This window comes from Hylobates moloch, unplaced genomic scaffold (genome assembly GCF_009828535.3).
Source record: "Hylobates moloch isolate HMO894 unplaced genomic scaffold, HMol_V3 SCAFFOLD_12, whole genome shotgun sequence".
Lineage (NCBI taxonomy): Eukaryota > Metazoa > Chordata > Mammalia > Primates > Hylobatidae > Hylobates > Hylobates moloch.
Window position 1 is genome coordinate 7,471,429 of NW_026652287.1, and position 21,995 is coordinate 7,493,423.

At 51.6% G+C, this 21,995-nt stretch overlaps 1 protein-coding gene across 4 annotated transcripts in view; it reads right to left on the reverse strand.

Annotated features, from left to right (window-relative positions):
- Nucleotides 1–21,995, reverse strand: part of AACS (acetoacetyl-CoA synthetase) — an 80,564-nt gene that overhangs the window by 5,486 nt on the left and 53,083 nt on the right. For 2 of the 4 annotated variants that reach the window (XM_032168293.2, XM_058426046.1), the window contains 8 exons: nt 19,667–19,791; nt 13,663–13,727; nt 13,408–13,530; nt 9,994–10,107; nt 8,807–8,932; nt 4,190–4,259; nt 3,385–3,443; nt 1,344–1,546 (listed from right to left, as the gene is read on the reverse strand). In XM_032168293.2, coding sequence (XP_032024184.1) covers nt 1,344–1,546; nt 3,385–3,443; nt 4,190–4,259; nt 8,807–8,932; nt 9,994–10,107; nt 13,408–13,530; nt 13,663–13,727; nt 19,667–19,791 — 885 coding nt within the window. The remainder of the gene's footprint in view (nt 1–1,343; nt 1,547–3,384; nt 3,444–4,189; nt 4,260–8,806; nt 8,933–9,993; nt 10,108–13,407; nt 13,531–13,662; nt 13,728–19,666; nt 19,792–21,995) is intronic. The other 2 variants (XM_032168294.2, XM_058426047.1) reach the window with 2 other exon arrangements.

Sequence of the window (21,995 nt, forward strand, 5' to 3'; positions counted from 1 at the left end):
GCAGATGTGGACAGAAGCCAGGAGGAGGAGGAACAGGGTCCCGAGTGGGAGTCAGTCTTCCAGGGATGGTCAGGGATTGCATGCCGTGGCCATGCTGCGAGCACTCTCCCCAGCCCCCACTCCTGGACAGGTTGTTTTGAAGATGTTGAAGTAACTTTTAAGGCAAAGAGAATGATCTACGGGTTTCAAAGTCAACGGCATCACATATTTCAGCATTCTCCAGGAAGCGGCCTCTCCTGGTAAATCTTGTCTCCGGTTACACCTCACAGAATCAGGCCTGCTCCCGGGCAACATCAAAGTCAGCTTCCCCTGGGAACCCAGTGAGTGTCTGCTCCCATCTTCTCCTTAACGAACAGCCATTCCGTAGGCTTCAAATACAGCCTGCCACTGTCTAAACTGTTGTGTACATTCACACACATACACACCGTACACACACACACACACACACACACACACACACACACACAGCAGCTTCTGTCAGCTTGCGGTGCATCCATTTTGTAAGCAATGCAAATAAAAGCTGTGATCCAATCTGGGTGACCCTCCTCCTCCCGCACTTAGAATCAAAGTAGAGTGTACTGGGGCCAGGGGCTGGGGGATGACGACACAGCCTTAGAAAGACTTGCCTCTAAAGAGTCAAGTCTTGTCTGTACCAGCAGAACTTAAAATTAAAAGGCAAGAGCAACGGCTCCTAGCAGCACTTTAAAAAGTTAAAATTGGCTGGGTAGAGTGGCTCACGCCTGTAATCCCAGCACTTTGGGAGGCTGAAGTGGGCGGATTACTTGAGGTCAGGAGTTTGAAACCAGCCTGGCCAACATGGCAAAACCCCGTCTCTACTAAGAATATAAAAAATTAGCCAGGCATGCTGGCATGTGACTGTAATCCCAGCTACCAGTTAACTCAGGAGGCTGAGGCAGGAGAACTGTTTGAACCTGGGAAGCAGAGGTTGCAGCGAGCTGAGATTGAGCCATTGCATTCCAGCCTGGGTGACAGAGAGAGACTCAGTCTCAAAAAAAATAAAATAAAAAATAAAAAGTTAAAATTAATGTTCTCATTAAAAATTTTGAGAATACACTAAAACCAGGGGATAGCAGGGAGAAGTCAGTTGGACCTGCAGGGCTGGGCCCGCTAACCCTCTGAACATGGGTATTTAGCAGAAGTTGCTTTAAATGCAGTCTTAGGAAGGGTAGGAGAAAGGATGGCAGGGAGAGGATGGCGTTGCTAAGCAACGTAGACAAACGATATATAAAGCACCACCAAGCTGCTCAGATGTAAGCGCCCCTCAATGTGTGGGCTCATGGGGCGATGGCTGCGGTCTCCTCGCTGGCGGGAGATGGCCATACCGGGATGCCCTTGGTTTCCAGGATGAGGCTGGGCACGTGTCGCGCAGACAAGCCCACGCGGATGGCGTCGCGGATCCTCTTAACCAAGTCAGGCTGGAAGGCATGCCCGGAGGCCATCTTCAGGAAAAGGACCACCCTCTCCTCCCTGTACTTGTTGTACTGGGGGACACACAGGCTGTCCTCCACCTCCTCGAAGGATTCCACTGTGGAGACAGGAGAGGGCGCACAATCACGCAGGGGGCCCCTCAGTGCAGGGTCGGGCCTTACAGCAACCTGGCAGAGCAGGAGGGGCAGGCTGGGTCCCCCAAGCCTACCAGGGGTGCCTGTGTTCTCCCAGTCCACCCAGGAGGAGTGCGTTGGAGGGACATTTGCTGAGGAAGCTGTTTCACAAGTGGAAGAAAACCCATCACTGGGGAGGCAGAGAGAGCTTCAGCTTTGGCAGGATGGGTGATGGTCTACCAGGAGGCCAGGTGTGGGCCTTACTTAATAAGAAATTAATTCAAGATAAAAAAGAGGGCCGGGCATGGTGGCTCAGGCCTGTAATCCCAGCACTCTGGGAGGCTGAGGTGGGAGGATCACTGAAGTTCAGGAGATTGAGACCAGCCTGGACAACATAGGGAGACTGTGTCTCCACAAAAAATTAAAAACTAAGCCAGGCATGGGATACACGCCTGGAGACACAGCTACTCGGGAAGCTGAGGCAGGAGGATCACCTGAGCCCAGGAGGATGAGGCTACAGTGAGCTATGATTGCGCCACTGCCCTCCAGCCTGGACAACAGGGTGAGACCCTGTCGGCCTCCCAAAAAAGGAGGCAGGTGGCCAGGCACAGTGGCTCACACCTGTAATTCCAGCACTTTAGGAGGCCGAAATGGGTTGATTACTTGAGCTCAGGTGTTTGAGACCAGCCTGGCCAACATGGCAAAACCTCATCTCTACAAAAAATACAAAAATTAGCTGGGCATAGTGGTGCACGCCTGTAGACCCAGCTACTCGGGAGGCTGAGGTGAGAGGACTGCTTGAGCCCAGGAGGTGGAGGTTGCAGCGAGCTGAGATCACGCCACTGCACTCCAGCCTGTGTAAGAGAGTAAGACCCTGTCTCAAAAAATAAAAATAAAAAGGAAGCGGGTGCCTGTGGTGGGGACTCCACTGGAGTGATGAACGAAGGCTGGAATCAGACATCAGGATTTATCTACCCTGGCCACACAAATGACCTTGACGTAAGTTTAGGACTCTGACCTAAGCACTAGCATATGAGGCCATCTGACCGACTCTGCGGCCTAGGCTGGGTCTGGGTCCCTGGGCCAGGGAGTTTGAAGGCCCACAGGTGACTCCACTGTGCAGTTTTGAGACCCACAGGCCTACACTCTCTGTGCTTGGTGTCCTGCATGGTGCTGTGTCGTGACCTTCAGCAATCCTGAACCCTCTCTGTGTTTCTGGTTTCTTCAACCATAAAGAGTAGACACAAGTTGGCCGGGCGCGGTGGCTGATGCCTGTAATCCCAGCACTTTGGGAGGCCAAGGCAGGTGGATCACTTGAGGTCAGGAGTTCGAGACCAGCCTGGCCAACATGGTGAAACCCCATCTCTACCAAAAATACAAAAATTAGCTGGGCATGGTGGTGCATGTGTGTAATCCCAGCTACTGAAGAGGCAGAGGTTGCAGTGAGCCAAGATCACACCACTGCACTCCAGCCTTGGTGACAGAGGGAGACTCTGCTCCAAAAAAAAAAAAAAAAAAAAAAAAGAGTAGATAGACACAAGTAACCAACCCGGCAGAGCTCACCAGGAGGATGAGCTATAATGAGGAAGGGGATGGGCAAAGGGACCTTAAAGACCCCATTTGAGGTTTTATAAGGACAGCAGTGTGGGCAAGGTTATGTTCTGGAAAGGAGGTCAGGCTCACAAACATCCACTGTCACACCAGAGACCAAGGGGCCAGAGTTGTGCCAAAGGTGGGGCCTTTGGAAAGGGCCCTGGGGCTCCCGCCAGCACCCTCCTCCTTCCTGGAGACTGGAGAACGCTCAGGGAGGGGAAGCACGTACCAATGTTATAGATTTCCGAGCTGCCGAACCGCACCCCATTGGGGTTGAGTGTGCCGTCACTGGAAAGAGAGAAGAGGTCAGGGCCACACCGCAGCTCTGGAGTGAAGCAAGTCCCAGGGGTCCCATGGGAGGGCAGTCACCCCCCCCCACTTCCCCATGGCACCCCCCAGGACTAGTCACGGACACTCCCCTCCCCAGCTCCTTGCCCTGCCACCTGGCTCTTTCTCCCTCTCAGGTTAAAGCTCTACATCAAGGGAGGCACCTCTGTGCAGGAACATCTGTCACCTCACTCCCTTCCCACCTGCACGTGTCCCCCATTGCGGGTGTGGACACTGCTGTGCCTTTACTGTGGGACCCTTACTGTGGGACCCCCCATCCTGACACCCCCTACCTGAGAACCCCATCACAGGGCAGGGAGACTTGGATCACGCCCAGACCCAGCCCTGGGGAAGGAAGCTGGCACAGAGATGCCCCACCCCAGGAACGACACAGGAAGGGTCCAAGATAGGGGACAGTCAGCCATGTCACAGACTGAGCAGACAATGCTTCCTCGGAGGGGTCTTCAGGCCCAGGGACGGTGTGTGCATGGGCACAGAGGTGGGGAAACACAGCGCACCAGCCAGTGGGGGCTTGGGGGTCCCAGACACCAGCAGAGGTGTGGGTGGTGTGGACATCCTGGTGCTGGAGTGGAGTGGGGTGCCCAGGAAGGGGGTCACTGACTTTTATAGAAAGCGCCTCCTCCCCCACCCCCCTGCCTCTGGAAGGTGGGGCTCCAGGGAAGAGAAGCCAACCCCGAAGCCCTTACCTCCGGCCAAGCATGATGATGCCCCCGGTCTTGGGGTTGATTCTGCAGTAGTCTCCATGAGCCCAGATACCTGCAAGGACAGCAGAGGCACCTGGTCACCCCGAGGAGAAGGGGCCGTGACAGGCTGCCTGGACAGACGCTGGATGTAGGTTCGCAGACATCACTGGGGCCCAGAGGCAGCTCTGGTGTGGGGCTGGGGGCCGGAGACAGCCAGACTGTTCCTGCCCCAAGGAACATGCCCTCTGGGGGGCTGCTGCCCGGGCAGCTCTGACACAGCCGGTGAGGAGGAACGCAGCTCCTCGGGCACCAGCAAGGACCCGGGAATTCACAGAGGGCAGGACCAAGCTCGGCCAGGCCACTGGGGGTCAACAGGAGTGTCTGGAGACAACCCTGAGCATAGCACAGGAAAGAATAAGCCATGTCTTGGGAAGCAAGAGTGGGCAGGGGCAGTGGAGGGCACAGGGTGTGCAGAGGTTGGGGCCCGATCTTAGAATGGAATACACAAGCTCATGACCAGGAAGGAGGCTACTGCGCCAGTCCACGTCATGCAGGCTTGAACCAAAGCATTAGCCACATGGACAGAGAGCCGATTAGCAGGTAAAACCCAGGGGATGAGGAGACGGGGAAGAGGAAAGAGCCAGGGGTGACAACAACACAGTGTCAGCAGGCCACATGTGCAGCTGTTCAGAGAAGGCCTGCACACTGGGGTGGCACCATGAAGCTGATGGACCAAAGGGATCAAAGCCCAGCTTTGGATGCAGCCTCTAAGGAGAGAGGTTCCTTTACCACATCCTCCACCCAGGCGCCAAACAGTGAAGAGAAGCCACACAGCCGAGAGTCACCAAGGGAGCACTTAACCAGCTGGGGGCCTCCTCCTGCTGACACCCACCCCCAGCCCTTGATCAGCCACACTGAGGGGAACTGGCTGTCCGTAATCAAAAGCGCATCTCTGCCATTTTACAGTGCCAGAAGTCATCTGCCGCAGCAGCAGGCTGGCCTCCTGCAATAACGCCCCAAAGATTTCCTGCGATCCGGGAAGGGAAAACAGTAAAGACGCCAGCTTCTGTGTCCTCACTGACGGGTGGCAGCCTCAGAAGGCATCTCTCCCTCCCAAATCTCGAGACACTTCTCCACTCTGTGGCAAGAGCTAACCCAAACAGCTTATGACTCAACAGCTACCTATTCTATTCACGCGTTCATGTGACATCGTGAAGGAGACGCTGCCACAAGCCACCACCAAGCCTTCTATGGGGACGAAGGCCAAGGGGACTGTGTACAGGGAGTGCACAGTCCCTGGGAGACAGCTGAAGAGAATGAAATGAGCCCTAAGCTACTTATTCCGATGCAAAAAAAGAGAATTGCAGGCCTTCAGGTCTTTCCTCCTGCCTCCCCAAGCTAGAGAATGAAACCAATTCTTTCTTATTGGACTTTTAAAAGATTCACATACACAAATAAGGGGGAAAAAAAAAATCCACTCCTAGGCTTGCAATTGATGTGCCTGGCTTCTGCAGGAGCACATCTGTATGGCTACTCAGCAAACTGAGTTTATGAATGGCAGCCCTGGAAGATGGGAGCTGCAAGCCTGTGCCGCTCACCTGGGAATCCTTCCTCATTCTGGAACTTCAGTGCCAGCAACAACATACAGTCTTGTTTGCCTGGAGTCAGATCCCCCTTTAATCGGATGGGAAATTTCTGGGTTTTCTGGGCCATCTGTAGTACTGTGCCCTAATTACTGAGACCCCGGAAATGCAGAGAAAAAGGAGGATGTAAATCCACTCTGAAGAAATGTTTTTTGTGAAAACTTCCCCCTGACACACTTTGATCCCTTGCAAAGCCACGCTGAGAGGAGGAATCCACTAGTGGCTGGCTCCAGGGCACCACAGAGGAAGTGGCCTGATGGCAAAACAAAGCTGCAGGAACAATGTCTTCCTTTCTACAGCAGACTGAACAGATTTAGATCATTCTCATTCTTCAAGGCACGGACTTAAGCTTTGAGTCTCCTGGGAGCTGAGGTGAAGGCGGAAATACGGTGGGAACAGGTGACTGCCGATAACAGAGCAGGCCTGTTTGGAATGTGGCATCTGCAATGACCTAAATCTTAAGTCTGCTTTTACTTTCTTTTAAAATTTTAAGTTTTTAAAAATAATAAAAAGTGGTTAGGCGTGGTGGCTCATGCCTGTAATCCCAGCACTTTGGGAGGCCAAGGTGGGTGGATCACAAGATCAGGAGTTTGAGACCAGCCTGGTTAACATGGTGAAACCCCGTCTCCACCAAAAATACAAAAATTAGCTGGGCGTGGTGGCGCACGCCTGTAATCCCAGCTACTCAGGAGGCTGAGGCAGGAGAAACTGAGATCGTGCCACTGCACCCCAGCCTGGGCAACACAGCGAGATACCATCTCAAAAAATAAAAACAAAAAGCCATAAAGAAAACCAAAATGGGCTCATAATCTCACCACTCATATAAGCCCTTATTCACACTCATTGTTCATTTATTCACACAATCACATATATGAACTTCCTTTTTAAAATTTACACAAGGCCAGGTGCGGTGGCTCATGCTAGTAATCCTGGCACTTGAGGAGGCCGAGGCAGGAGGATTGCTTGAGCTCAAGAGTTCAAGACCAGCCTGGTCAACATAGACAGACCTCATCTCTACCAAAAATACAAAAATTAACCAGGCATGGTAGCACACACCTGGAGTCCCAGCTACTCAGGAGGCTGAGGCGGGAGGATCCTTTGAGCCCTGGAGATCAAGGCTGCAGTGCACCGAGCTCACACCACTGCACTCCAGCCCAGGGCCAGATGGAGACCTTGTCGCTAAAATAAAAAAATTAAAATTTACACTAAAGGGATGCTATGTCCTCTGTTCTTAAACTCTCATTTTCACTTACTAACATCCTGAGTATCTTTCCATACCAGCACATGGCCTGTTTACATTTTCACCTGGCATCATTTTTTAAGGTAACGATGTCCATAAACCCACTCCGAGTTGTGGAAAGGAAGGCTTGCTCTTTCTGGGAAATTTCTCTTCACTTGCTTGGTTTTGCCATCACGCCATTTCCTATACAGCCCAAGAATGTCTCAGCGCTGGTGCTTGAGGAATGGTCTAAGTGCAGCTATGTTCACCCTGTCCATGATAAACAGCTTCAGATCTCATTATCTGATCTGCCTTTGTCTTTCCATATTTATTCATATCTCTCACCTACACCCAGAAAGTATTGGAGGAAGCTACCTTTAAAACTGACTTCATGATAGGATTATTCAAAGAGAAGCAAAATCTTACCCTAAAGGTAAGAGGACTACAAAAACAAAGCAATGATTTCAGCTCTGAGTTTCCTGGCAGCCTAGGCAAAAATGGAAATATAACACGTCACAATGTATTTGTCTTCTCCAAGAAAGAATATCAGTTTCAAAAAAAGATTATTCTGAAATTAATCCTGAGAGACATCTATCACATGAACCCTTGCACATGTGACAAAAAAAGGGACAGAAAAGAGAGTTTTCAAAGAGCAATGTTACAGAAGATGAAGGTCTGTCATTTCTTGGATGGATCCTCAAACTGAGATTCTAATCCTTCTGGCCTCTCCTCCCAAGGCAGGAGCCCCTGCCCTCCTCTTCAGGGTCATCTGAAGAGTGTTTCTCTACAACCACTCTTGCTTTTCTGCATTCATCTGTCTGCACAGCTGCTCACGGCAGGAGCCAAGGTGAGGCATAAGTGCAGCAGGTATGCAGTGGAGGCTGAGCCACCCCTGGGGGGATGCCCCACGCTGCTGCAGAAAGGCGCTATTCCAGGCACAATGGCTTCAACGGTGACACGCAAACACGCAAGGCAGGAAGGATACCTGGCAAATCCTACCACTTGCCGCTTTCTGATTCTCCATACGTGGTCTGTGCTAAACCAGATTACCTTTTGAGAGACTGCAGAAAGCAAGTACTGAGTATAAATAACTCTAGAACAGAAGGCTTGCTAAACGATGAATTACATAGCAGCAATAACTCGAGACTGCTTATGAAATAAGATTAGAGGGAGGCAGGAATCAGAGCTTTAAATAAAAGACTTCCCTGCTTTGGGGCAAGGCACCACTCAAAAGACGACACCCAAGGGTGTCAGTCTATGTGAGAGTGACGTGTCGGGTTGTAAATCCTTCCACCGCAAAAGCGCTCTTCCTCCAGCATCTCCATGAGGACTGGATGATGGTGAGAGACATGAAGGAAGAGACCCGAGCCAGACACCACTTCCACATGCCACTCCTCTTGAACAGGCAGGCATCACCCTGTTTCAGCGAGTGGGCCCTGTGCCCTCCACCCTCCCACATGCAAACCAGAGGCTTGTGCCAGCTCCCAGCAGCAGGGGCTGGGGCCAAGAGGCTCTGGGCAGAGGTGGCTGAGATTCAACTAAACCAGATTACAGTTGCACACGATAGCTTCAAGCTGAAGACAACAAGATATTGATCAAAAATTCATTATCTCCCCACTGGCGGAATGAGCTATAAGCAGCTTCTCCAAGCCCTGGTGGGGGAAGGAAGAGGGGAGGGGCACGACGGTACAGAATTAGACACAGAAGGCCCAGCCAAGGCAGAGGCTGGCCAGCTCTGTCTGCATCTCTCCAACCGACCTGGGAATTTGGAGAAATACGCCTTCCTGTACTTGTTGCCGTTCTCATCGTTCCAGAAGTGTGTGGGCTGGCAAGGGATCGGCTTAGTACACACCAGCTCGCCGCTCTCTCCCCAGACCGCCTTTCCTGGTATGGGAGAATTAAAAATAAGCCCAACACACACCACAGCCACACACCCTGGCTGTCTCTCTCTCTTTCTTAAGCTATTACTTATTATGCAATATACCAGACATATACAAAGGTACAGAGATGGTCCATGCCCCACACACCTGTCAAGGCAGCCTAATAATGCGTTCCTCCCAGATGAAGTCCCCTTCCTGTGTGCTCCCCAAAATCGCTGTCTCGGACGTAGTGATTTGTTATTCCCATGTGTGTTAACATTTCTGCTCCATCCACACGCATCCCTGAATAGCATATGTCGTCACTCTGCATGCCTTTGAACACACACACGCTGTCCTTCTATGTGCCCCGCGTCTTCCTGTGCTCACTCAGCATGACATCTGGGCTCGTTCGGGCTACTAGGGCTCGCTCTGGTTCATTCATATTCACCACGTGGTCATTCTCCACATGTGATCACAGAGTTTCTTCCTCCCAAAGATGGACATTTCTATTGTTCCCAATTTTGTTTTCCATTACAAATCATGGGGCGCTACAAACATTCTTGCATGGATCACAAGTAAGTCTTCTGGGAGCGGAATTCCCAGATCACAGGGCACGTATGCATCTTCAGCTTCACTGACTCCTCCCACACTGCCCTGCAGAGCAGGTGCACTGAGCCCTGCTCACCCCTCCTAGCACAGCTGGATTTCTAGCTGCCAGGCCCGGCATAGCGGGAGACTATCCCTTCCATGACCAGGTTCTCAGAAGCTCCGAGCTGGCTGCTGCCTGTGTATCCAGCACCGGGGTTCAGATGCAGGGCAACGACCACCCACCTGCCCACTGTTCCTGAGCACACAGCTCTCCATCTGTCCTCCAGCTCGACCCTGACCTCTCAGGGGCTGGGGACCAGAAGCCCGGTGGGTGTTAAACCAAGCTGGGGGGAAAGGACATCACGCTGCAAGTGACAGGGGCCTCCCCTCCAAGGGCTGTTTTGGAGAACTATGACCAAGCAAAGTTACACATCTGAACGCTCCCAAGCTCCCAACTCACGCCTAATCACAGAAAGAAACAGTTGGTGAAGCCATCACCTTCCTCGTTCCACGCCTCCACGGCCATGCCCAGGTTCCGGGCCTGAATCTCCCCTTTATACACAGGAAGAGAAAAATTGTGGCCCATGAAGCAGGAGATGATGTCGGTGCCTCCTGCAAGCAATGGCAAAGGGAGATTCAAAATTCAGAAGCCCAAGACAAATTGTGTTAAATTAGTGAGCAACAAAGGAGAAAGTGCCAAGAGGACAAATATCTACTCTCCTAGACAAATACTGCAACATCCCAGACAGGTGGGGCTTCTTTTCAGGGAGCAGTGGGAGAGGTGACATGGAAATTAGAATGAACCCCCGACATCTGGTGATTGACATTTTGGCCGCGACTGCCTGCTAGAGGATCCGCTAAGTAAACGACCTCCTGTGGTCATGCTGAAATTCAAGACTCAGGATCGCAGAAAATGGAAGCTTTGCCTGTGATACCTACCTGGCAGGCACTGCCTAGACGGACCCGTCACATGGGAAGGCTCGAGCACCATGGTTTATGTGAACTTAATGGTTGGAAAATCAGAAATGTGGCTGGGGCGGTGGCTGACGCCTATAATCCTAGCACTTTGGGAGGCCAACGTGGACGGATTGCCTGAGCTCAGGAGTTTGAGACAAGCCTAGACGACATGGTGAGACCCCATCTCTACTAAAAATACAAAAAATTAGCCAGGCGTGGTGGCGCATGCCTGTAATCCCAGCTACTCAGGAGGCTGAGGCACAAGAATTGCTTGAACCTGGAGGCGGAGGCTGCAGTGAGCCAAGATTGTGCCACTGCACTCCAGCCTGGGCAACACAGCGAGATTCTGTCAAAAAAAAAAAAAAAAGTTCCCAGCTGCAAGACCGTGGAGTGTGATTTTATTTCTTCCTTCAGGCAGAGAATAAAATGTGATGTCTTCTCTGCCATTTCATGTCACTGACTGATGTGTCCCACGAAAATGAGTGAGTCACGTTTGTTTCTGCAACCGTCAAGGTTGAGCAGGGCTCCTGACCTCCTTCCTGCTGCTCACTCTGCTGAGGGGAATGGCTCAGACCCCCCACCTCAGGCCGAGGAACCAACGGTGGGGAGGAAGGCTGGGGGGCAGCCTCAGGCTTCGGGCAAATGGCACCTATTTTTTCTTTTAGACGGAGTTTCGCTCCTGTTGCCCAGGCTGGAGTGCAATGGCATGATCTCGGCTCACCACAACTTCCACCTCCCAGGTTCAAGCGATTCTCCTGCCTCAGTCTCCCTAGTAGCTGGGAACACAGGCATGTGCCACCATGCCCGGCTAATTTTATATAAATGGCACCTCTTAAAGAGGTGCTTTGAGAGTATGTTTTTAAATCACAAGGAGAAAAATCAGAACTACAAATATGTAAAAATAAAATAAAAGTGACCCAGGCCAGGCATGGTGGCTCATGCCTGTAATCCCATCACTTTGGGAGGCCAAGGTGGGAGAATCACTTGAGCTTAGGAGTTCAAGAACAGTCTGGGCAACATGGTGGAACCCCGTCTCTACAAAAAATAAAAAAATCACCTGTGGTCCTAGTATCAGAGGTCAGGAGGATCCATTGACCTGAATGCGGTAAGTCATGATCATGATCACCACTTTGACTAGATGGAGTCTCGCTCTGTCGCCCAGGCTGGAGCTCAGTGGCGTGATCTCGGCTCACTGCAAGCTCCGCCTCCCGGGTTCACGCCATTCCCTGCCTCAGCCTCCCGAGTAGCTGGGACTACAGGCGCCCGCCACCACGCCTGGCTAATTTTTTGTATTTTTAATAGAGATGGGGTTTCACCATGTTGGACAGGATTGTCTTGATCTCCTGACCTCGTGATCTGCCCACCTTGGCCTCCCAAAGGGCTGAGATTACAGGCGTGAGCCACAGCGCCCGGCCAGAATCAACTCTTAAGTCATATGAAGGGGAACTGAGGTGTGTACCCTAAACTACATCTGTGTAAAAATGTAAACACACACTCACACACACTCAAGCACACACGCTCACCTACGCACAGAACATCTCTGAAGGGAACAACGTCGGCTTCCTTGGGGAAGGGGGCGGCAGCAATGAGGACACCTTTGTGGACTCTGAATTTTTTTACCACGTGTGTGAACCATTTTCTAAAGCACAACTTTATGTTAAGAAAAAAGTTATGAGAAAAAATGCACTTGGGGGCCGGACACAGTGACTCACACCTGTAATCCCAGCACTTTGGGAGGCCAAGGTGGGTGGATCACCTGAGGTCAGGAGTTCGAGACCAGCCTGACCAACACGGTGAAACCCCTTCTCTACTAAAAATATAGAAAAATTAGCTGGGCGTGGTGGCACATGACTGTAATCCCAGCTACTTGGGAGGCTGAGGCACGAGAACTGCTTGAACCCAGGAGGTAGAGGTTGCAGTGAGATGAGATCGCACCCACTGCACTCCAGCCTGGGTGACGGAGCAAGACTCTGTCTCAAAAAAAAAAAAAAAAAATTTCACTTGGAATCCACATATAATACACCCATACACATACATACATGAGTGTGCACATACACATCCATATATACCTGTTTTCCACCTGCAAAAATGACCTCACCTTGTAATTCTGCAATCTGATTTTTTCATTCATCATGACCATGTTTCAATGTCCATCAGTGTATTTCATGCACTTCTAATGGCTGCATAAATTAAGACTGTACCCTAAATTATTCAATCAATTTCCTTCTGCCGGGCATACAGGTAGTGTCTATTTTTTTACTTATATGAACAATGTTGCAATATTTGTCCTTCCATAGAGTGGATTCTCACTATTTGCGGATTCTATTTTGGGGAATTTGCCTACTCACTAAAATGTATGTTACACCTCCAGATCTATACTCTGGAGCTTTTGCGGTCACTCTCAGACATTGCAGAGCAGTCAAAACCCTAAGTCACCAAGGCACATTCCCACTGAGGTCACACAAGGTGACACAGCCTCCCTGCCTCGCTCTCACACACAGGAGCCAGGGGCAGGGTTGGGCAGGGTGGGGCAGGGTTGGGCAGGGTGGGGCAGGATGCTCTGTTCCCGGGCATGGCATCCCAGCTCTGGCACCTGACAGTGGGGCAGCCTTGGGCAAGTCACTGAATGCTTCTGAACTGCATTTCCTCTTTTGCAAAATAAAAAATGTAGAACCTACCAAGATGTATTGTTTTGGATTTTAAGACTATAATCGATGTGAGAGGTGTGTGTGTGTGGATATAAATCTATTTCCCCCAGGAGCAAGGGTTCCGTATGGGCTCAGTGGTCACAGTGACTTTGTGGAACATCACTGCCTCAGATCATGAGAAGGGACCGTGCGTATTGGCTGCCCAGCGGACCATGTCCTTGGGATGAATCCAAGCACTGGGCAGAGGTGTGCATACTCATGGGGCCGGCGGGGATGGCTGGAAGGACCGTCCTCACCGGGGCCATACCTGAGATGGAGCCCAGGAGGATGCTGCTCTTGACGCACCTGTAGACATACTCGTAGCTCTGGGCTTTCAGTGGGGAGCCAGTGGACAGGATCGTGTGGAGCATCTGGAGACTGTGGGTTTCCACTGGGGTGCAGAATCACCAAAAGATTAAAACTAAACCCAGTGCCTGAAGCCTTACTCGCAAGCAGGAGATAGGATGGATCTAATTTCCTTGATTGGCAGTATAGGGAATGAGTATTGAAGAGGCACACTCACCCGGCTTCATGGCCTTCTCTTCCAGCACCGACAGCCACTTGGCCCCGGTTACCAGGACAGTGATGCTAGGGTGCAGGCGGGAAAGAAAACACCAGAACTATTCAAGGCTCTCGCACCAAAGCTTTCTAAAGTTAGTGATTTATTTCTGACAAGTTTGCAAAACCCAAGAGAGAGCAGTTTTCTGGGTTGAACTCATACTTTGTGTTTACTCAAGTCTGAGTCACGGCACCTGCCTTGCTCACAGGTGCACCTGACTGACTGCTCTTTACGCCGATTCCAGCATGCAGGGCCAGCTCCCTTTACCGCAAGGCTTCACATAAAACAGTCGCTCACCCGAACCCATTATCTCCCCAACTGCAGAGTATTGTATCTTGGGGGACCAAAGGAGGCCATAAAATCAAGTCCCCTCAAATTCTATCCTCACACATTCACTCACCAATGAAGAGAGGGTTACAGAATTATTATTCTCTTTTTTTTAGACAGGGTCTCCTTCTGTTGCCCCAAGCTGGAATGCAGTGGTGCAATCACAGCTCACTGCAGTCTCCAACTCCTGGGACCAAGTGATTTTCCCACCTCAGCCTCCCAGGCAGCTAGAGCTACCGGTGTATGCCACCACGCCCAGCCGAAAGACAGAGTCTTGCTATGTTGCCAGGCTGGTCTTGAACTCCTGGGCTCAAGTGATCCTCCTGCTTTGGCCTCCCAAAGTGCTGGGAGAATTCTTTCTTTGTTAATACATGTGCCATACTTGAAACTCTCCACCCATCCCCTTTTCTTAAACAAGTTCACGTTTTTATGAAACTTAGAAAAGTGCAGCTCTTCTTGAACGTTCAGAATCCACCGTTCTATGCATTTGTGCTCACAGAACGACACAAGCTGCTGAATATACATCACTGCATTTTCAAGGGCAGCCCTGTCTAATATGCTATTTCCTTCCTCAGCTTTTCCTCCAGCCAGGCGGCCCTTCACATGTAAACTCAGTCGGTCCAACCAAAGAACACTGTTCTCTTTGGGGCCTAGAGGAGGCTGTGAGATTCAGACTCTTCTGGGTCACTGGGCAGTAGAACCTCAGTCCTGCACATTCGGTGGAGAGACTCATCCCAGGGAAGACTGTCATGGCACTTGCTGTCTGAAGCCACGAGGCAACATGGCACAGAACATCCCGGAATTCAGGGCTGGCTGGGCTGGGCGTGGCTAAGGCAATGGCAGGGTGGGTCTCCCTCCATGCAAGGAGGCAGGTTACCATGGTCCTTCCACCTCCCACACCTTCGTTCTGTTACTTCCCCAGACCCACCCTGCCACCAACAAAGCCACCACTGTACCCTAGAGATGGCTGGAGTTTTGGGGGAGGGAAACTAGCTCCTCCCACCGTCCCCCATGCTTCTTTCATAAACTCAGAGTTTGATTAACTACTTCAACTTCATAGCCAAGGACTAAGGTGTCACTTCCTTTGCAAGTATCACTAACAGAGGATGGAGACCTCATGACTCTAATGGTGATCACCCGGCCCTGAGCATCAGTGACCTCCTCCAGCTACAGGTACAAAGCTCTCCAATCAACAGCCACGCCCAAACAACACATGGGTTTTGTGCAATCCCCCCACTGCCCACCCACAGAAAACTTGAAGGCCTTCTGTGGTTCTAAAGCGCATCTAAGTGCAGGCAAGACTCTGCAAACCCTGATCTTGGTGAGGCTCCGCCAGCACTCAGAGGTGGTGCTCTCCGGCCTGTGAGTCACAGCCCTGCTTGTCTGAAGACACGGCAAAGTCCTCCATCTATCTCCAGGGTGCACGTAAGACGGTTAGGAAATGCAACACCATTCAGCTCTTGGAAGCACAGGAGCCCACCTGCGGGCACTCATGCCACATCTTATTTCTAACAAGTACTGTAGGGGTCGCTGCACCAAAGCATGAGACAGTCTCAGGGCCCTAAACCATTGGGACCTGGTGCCTGCGACTGCCCAGAGCCCTGTGCGGAGCCAAGTGTGGATCAGCCCACAGGCAGCCCCTCCAGGGTCGCCACTGTGCCTGTGGGCTCCAGCAACCTCAGTCTCTCAGCTTCTGCCCCTACCCCTGCCCCGGCAATGCTCTCTTCACTCAGGCGCTACACTGCCTTTTTTTTTTTTTTTTTTTTTTTTTAAGTTGGAGTCTCTCTGTGTCACTCAGGCTGGAGTACAGTGGGGCGATCTCAGCTCACTGCAACATCTGCCTCCAGGGTTCAAGTAATCCTCCTGCCTCAGACTCCCAGGTAGCTGGGATTACAGGCCTGCACCACCACACCTGTCTAATTTTTGTATTTTTTGTATTTTTAGTAAAGAGACGGGGTTTCACTGTGTTGGCCAGGCTGGTCTCGAACTCCTGACACGGTGATCCACCCACCTCAGCCTCCCAAAGTGCTGGGATTACAGGCGTGAGCCACCACGCCTGGCCTACACTGCCCTTTTAATAACATGAACCAGATCAGTGTTCTCCTGATTCAGTGTCCACTGCTGTTCCATTCCACTCAGGGAAAAACTCACCCTCCAAGCAGCCCCAAAAGTCCCCACCCCTCTGACCCCTGCTCCTGCCCCCAGCCCCGCATCAGCCCTTCACACTCGGGCCACAGGAGGTCCCTTCCAGCTTCCACAACACATGGATCTTAGGCCCATCTCCTCGTGGTTCCCTCTGCCTGAAGTACACATCTCCCGTCCTGCAAAAGGAGTTCCTGAACCTTTCGGCCTCAGCCCAAATGCCAAGACCTCTCGAGGACTCCCTGACCCCAGGTCTCTGACAGCACTCCTCAGAGCCTGAGGTTGGTCTCTTTTCCTTACCTTCCCCTTCCCAGTGCCAGCCCCATGAGGACAGAGCGTGCTGGCCCCTGGTCGCTGCTGTGTGGCCCCCAGGACCCAGCAGGGAGCTTGGCTCAGAGCACGTAGTCCAGCACAGATGGGGTGCAGATCCCGGGAAAGTGCTACCCAACCCATGCACTTCCTTAGAAGGACAAGCCTGCTCGCCCACGAGGCCCCTGCCCTCTAGAACCATCTTAGACAATGGCCCCATTCAGAGACGGGCAAAACCGGGCAACCTAGACAACATCCACACCTGCCCCGCTACTAACAAACTGGACAAAGTCCCCGGGGTCCTGGCCCTAATTCTATCCAGAATAGTCCCCTCACTAGAACCCAGAAACACACCCCTGTGAAGAAGAAAATTCATCTTTTAAAATTATCTTGTCTGTGCCTACAAAATAAACGCTCTTTGATCGAATGTGTCAATAAGGCTGGGAGCTGACATGCTGGTAATCAACAGAGATCTCACCCCACATTTACTAACAGACATGGGTTTTAATCAGAGGAACTGAGACAGCATCACGAGGACTCTGTCCCACACGCCTCTTGCCATAAAACAGGGTTTGCCATGACTGCTTTCAACTGTTGCACAATATTCAGTTTCCAGGAGGTGGACAGAACTGAGCTGAAGTGTCCTGCCCCACCCAGCACCCGCTCCCTCTCACTGCTGGTGGCAACCAGTGCAGTGGTTTAAAGCCTGCATCCTTCCGAAAGCCCCTCACCCGCAGCCCCTGCCCGGGTGCCAAGTCACACCTGCCTCGCCAAACTGCACAGGACGCTCTCCCAGAGGGGCGAAGGCCACACCCAGAGAGAGCCCTGCGACAGCACGACCACACCTCAGTCAGCCTCAGTGCTCTGGCCAACCCAGGGCCCGTGATTACGGCACGGAACCAGCCACCGTGCTGTGAACACTCACACATGTACGCGTGTACACAGGCACATGCACACATACACAAGGCACACATGCACCCACATGTACAGCAAACATTCACAACTGCATGCACACGCACACACATCCGACACCTATACACGCACACACATCCATGCACTCACTTGCACTCACACATGTATGTGCACATACACTCATGCACATACGCACTCCCATGCTCCCTTTCACATGATCACGCTCCATGAATGCGCACACACACTTTCACATACACTTTTGTGCACACACGCAGACTCACACCCATGCACACACAGAGCAGGGTCGCCCTGGGACGCTTCATCGCTGGATCTCATTAGCACCGGGCCCCACTGATGTACATTTCCCTCTCCACCCCTCCTCCAGTAACCCCCGACCCAGTGCCTGCCTCCCCAACACACCAATAGAAGTTCCTCCACTTGGAGCCTGGCTTAAGGGTAAAAGGGTAAAGATTCTAAAGCCATCTGAAGTTCCCGGGGATTTGATTAACCTTTTGCTGGAAACAATCTCATTAGGAAATAGCCTTCCTCACTAAGATTGTGAGCCAAATGTCAGGATTTAAATATTACCCAGGCCAAGTTATATTTAAAATGTTTAATGGCCAAGGATTTAAAAACATGAGTGGCTCCTGTTCCCCCCATGAACAGATTCGATGTAATTAGGACATTTCAGAGCATGGTTGTTTCTGGGCCCCTGGAACTCTGGCAACTTCTATATTCTTATCTCTGGAAACATTGTCATTAGGCCAAGGGTGACCAAGACCACAGTGGCCAGAACACCCCAGCCAGTTGTGATTAATTCATCAGCAAAGTGCTGACGAGACTGGATCTCATGATGCCTTCTAATGATGATGATGATAAGGAGTTGGGGTCGGCGGGAGGGGGGCAGGGACCACTACACCTATCCCCATTTGCAGAATTCTCAGGCACCAGGAGGGTACCCAACGTGTCTCTCCTAACTGGCTCCCACCTCTGCTCGTGGAATTCCTGTCTACCATCCAGCCAGGGCCACAGGAAAGAAGTGACCACCTCCCGGGGCCCCAGGAAGCACTCAGTGCAGTTATGATGAGGTGAGGAAGACCCTAGAAGACAGGCGGCTGCCAGCCCCTGGGGACGGCTAGGGACAAACAGGGCTCTCCTCCTGCCAATGGGCTCAGGAGAAGGGTGGCAGAAAATCCAAATGCAACGCAGTCCCCCAGTCACAGGTTCTGCACCCACCCCTCATGAACTTATCCACACACCTCCCCTGTGCATTCAGCCTTCACCTCACTTCATCTCTGATATGTTTTAGCTGTCCCCACCCAAATCTCATCTTTAACTGTAGCTCCTATAATCCCTATGTGTCCCAGGAGGGACCCAGTGGGAGGTAACTGAATCATGGGGGCAGGTTTTTCCCGAGCTGTTCTCTCCATAGTGAATAAGTCTCACAAGATCCGATGGTTTTATAAAGGACAGTTCTCCTGCACACGCTCTCTTGCCTGTTGCCAGGTAAGACGTGCCTTTGCTCCTCATTCACTTTCCATCATGATTGTGAGGCCTCCCCAGTCATGTGAAACTCTGAGTCCATTCAACCTCTTTTTCTTTATAAATTACCCACTGTTAGGCATTTCTTCATAGCAGTAGGAAAATGGATGAATACAATCTCACTCCTGAGTCTGCAGAACCTGTGTGAAACAGGACTCTAAGCGACCCTCAGTTTTCCTCCTTTTGCTGGGAAATGCCACAACTAGAGAAACAAGATGAATGCACAGTACGATGACTGCAGCTGACAAAGTCGTACTATGTAATAAGCGCTGGAACTTTGCTAAGAGAGTCCATTTCAGGTGCTCTCCTTGCTAAAAACAAACAGGTAACTGAGAGGAGATGCAAATGCGAATCTGCCTGACTGCCGTACTCATTTCACTATGTGTATACACCGCAAAATACCATGCCGCGTGCCTTATGATACAATTTTTACTAAAAAATAATCTTAAAAATAGAAATAGATTCTTAAAAGAAATGAGATCGCATGCTGCCCGTAGGATTTTTCTCAGCCCTCACTCTGGAGGGAAGAGCCCTGGCCCTTGGTGTCCCTCCCTCTTCACCTTCTGCTTCTGGCACCTCCCATGCCCTCCTCTTGGAGAGGAGGCGTCCACAAAGGCAGAGCATGCCGGAGGCGCCCCGACCGTGGTAGAAGGCAGGCACGGCTCTGCATCTGATCCCAAGGAGCCTTCCTGGTGCTGCCTGTCCCTTGCTTTGAGCATGGCATCTTGGTACCTACCCTATCCTGTCAACCAGGTCCCAGAGCACGTTGGGAGTGGGCACCAGGGGGGAGCCATCGTACAAGACTATGGCCGCTCCTGTGGCCAGAATGGACACCATCCAGTTCCACATCATCCAGCCGACCTGCAAAGATAGGAGGGGTGCGGCTTCAGCGGGTGCTAGGCAGCTCCCCCGAGCGCTGCCCCCTCAGCTTCCCGTGTCCCTGAGAAACCACCTAAGATGGAGTCACAGGTTGGCGCTAACTGCCCATTTCAAATGCAGGACACTCTGGCCCAGCAACTGCACATCTAAGAGTGAATCGCACAGACATATTCACACATGTGCATGAAGACGCATCACAGAACATCTGTTGTACCCTTGCTGGTGACAGAGACGAAGCAATGTAGGTGTTATCGACACAAGCAAGGCCACAGGAAGTGCACACTTGCTACTGACACTCCTACACAGTCACTGAACCCACATGAGGCATTCCGAACAGCACCTGACCCCCAGCAGTATGATGGCAGCCATTGCGCAGCCATGAAACAGAATGAGGTCTGGACTGACACGGAACCATCCCCAAGACATTGTTCATCCATGATGAATGGTGTTGGGAACCTGCCTCCCATCCACCACAGCCTAGTGCCGTCCCCAAATCATGCGGGCTACAGTGACCCAAAACCAACGTCCCCTGGAAGGCCCACCCACACCTACTTCCCATGCACAAAGGCAGAGGGCACAAGGACACAGCCAAAGGTCTCCATTTAGTTGAGTTGCTTTCTTCTTCTTTTTTTTTTTTTCCCCTGAGACAAGGTCTCCCTCTGTCACCCAAGGCTGGAGTGCCATGGCACAATCAGAGCTCACTGCAGCCTCGACCTCCTAACCTCAAGTGATCCTCCTGCCTCAGCCTCCCATGTAGCTGGAACCACAGATGTGAGCCACCACGCCCAGCTAATTTTTTTATTTTTTGTAGATGAGGTCTCACTTTGTTGTCCAGGCTAGTCTTGAACTCCTGGTCTCAAGGGATCCTCCTGCCTCAGCCTCACGAAGTGCTGGGATTACAGGCATGAGCCACCACACCTGTCCATTGAGCTGCTTTCTCAACAAAGAGGAAACCAGTGCCTGGAAGCCCCGAGCAGCATAGCATTCCTGGCCACCTCATTGTCCAACAAAGCTGCTAAAAGTTGAGTCAAGGCCTGGTGGCTCACACTTGTAATCCCAGCATTTTGGAGGGCAAGGTGGGAAGATCACTTCAGCTCAGGAGGTTGAGACTGGCCTAGGTAGGTAACACAGTGAGACCTGGTCTCTATGGAAAAACAATTTTTTTTTTTTTTTTTTGAGACGGAATCTCACTCTGTCACCTAGGCTGGAGTGCAGTGGCACAATCATGGCTCACCTCCTGGATTCAAGTGATCCTCTCACCCCAGCTTCCCAAGTAGCTAGGATTACAGGTGCCCACCACCACACCTAGCTAACTTTTTTGTTTTTTTAATAGAGACAGGGTTTTTCCATGTTGGCCAGGCTGGTCCCGAACTCCTGACCTCAAGTGATCCACCTACCTCATCCTCCCAAAGTGTTGGGATTACAGGCGTGAGCCACTGTGCCTGGTCTCCAGAAAAAAAAATTTTTTTAATTAGCCAGGCATGGTGGAGGCTGAGGTGGGAGGATCACTTGAGCCCAGGAGTTTGAGGCTGCACTGAGCCATGATCACCACTGCACTCTAGCCTGAGCAACAGTGAGACTGTCAAAAGAAAACAAGAAAGGCAAAGGGAAAAAGGGGGACAAAAGGCAAAGGGAAAATGGGAAAGGAAGGGAGGGGTAGGGAGGGGAAGGGAGGGAAAGGAAGGGGAAGGAAGCAAGGGAGGGTGGGTCACAGTATAGGCTGGGCCCAGGGCTGCCGGACATGAAACAACTGCCACCAAGGCTGCTGTTAGAACCCTGGTGGGGAGGCCAGGCGCAGTGGCTCACGCCTGTAATCCCAGCACTTTGGGAGGCCGAGGTGGGCGGATCATGAGGTCAGGACATCGGGACCATCCTGGCTAACACGGTGAAACCCCGTCTCTACTAAAAATACAAAAAAAATTAGCCAGGCGTGGGGGTGGGCACCTGTAGTCCCAGCTACTCGGGAGGCTGAGGCAGGAGAATGGCGTGAACCCAGGAGGCGGAGCTTGCAGAGAGCCAAGATCGCGCCACTGCACTCCAGCCTGGGCGACAGAGTGAGCCCCCGTCTCAAAAAATAAAAAAAAAAATAAAAGAAAAATAAAAGAACACAGGTGTGGTCAAGCCGCTCCAGGAAAAATCTAACTGCCTGATTCTTAGTGGGCAGGATCCTTCCAGTAAAAATGAAA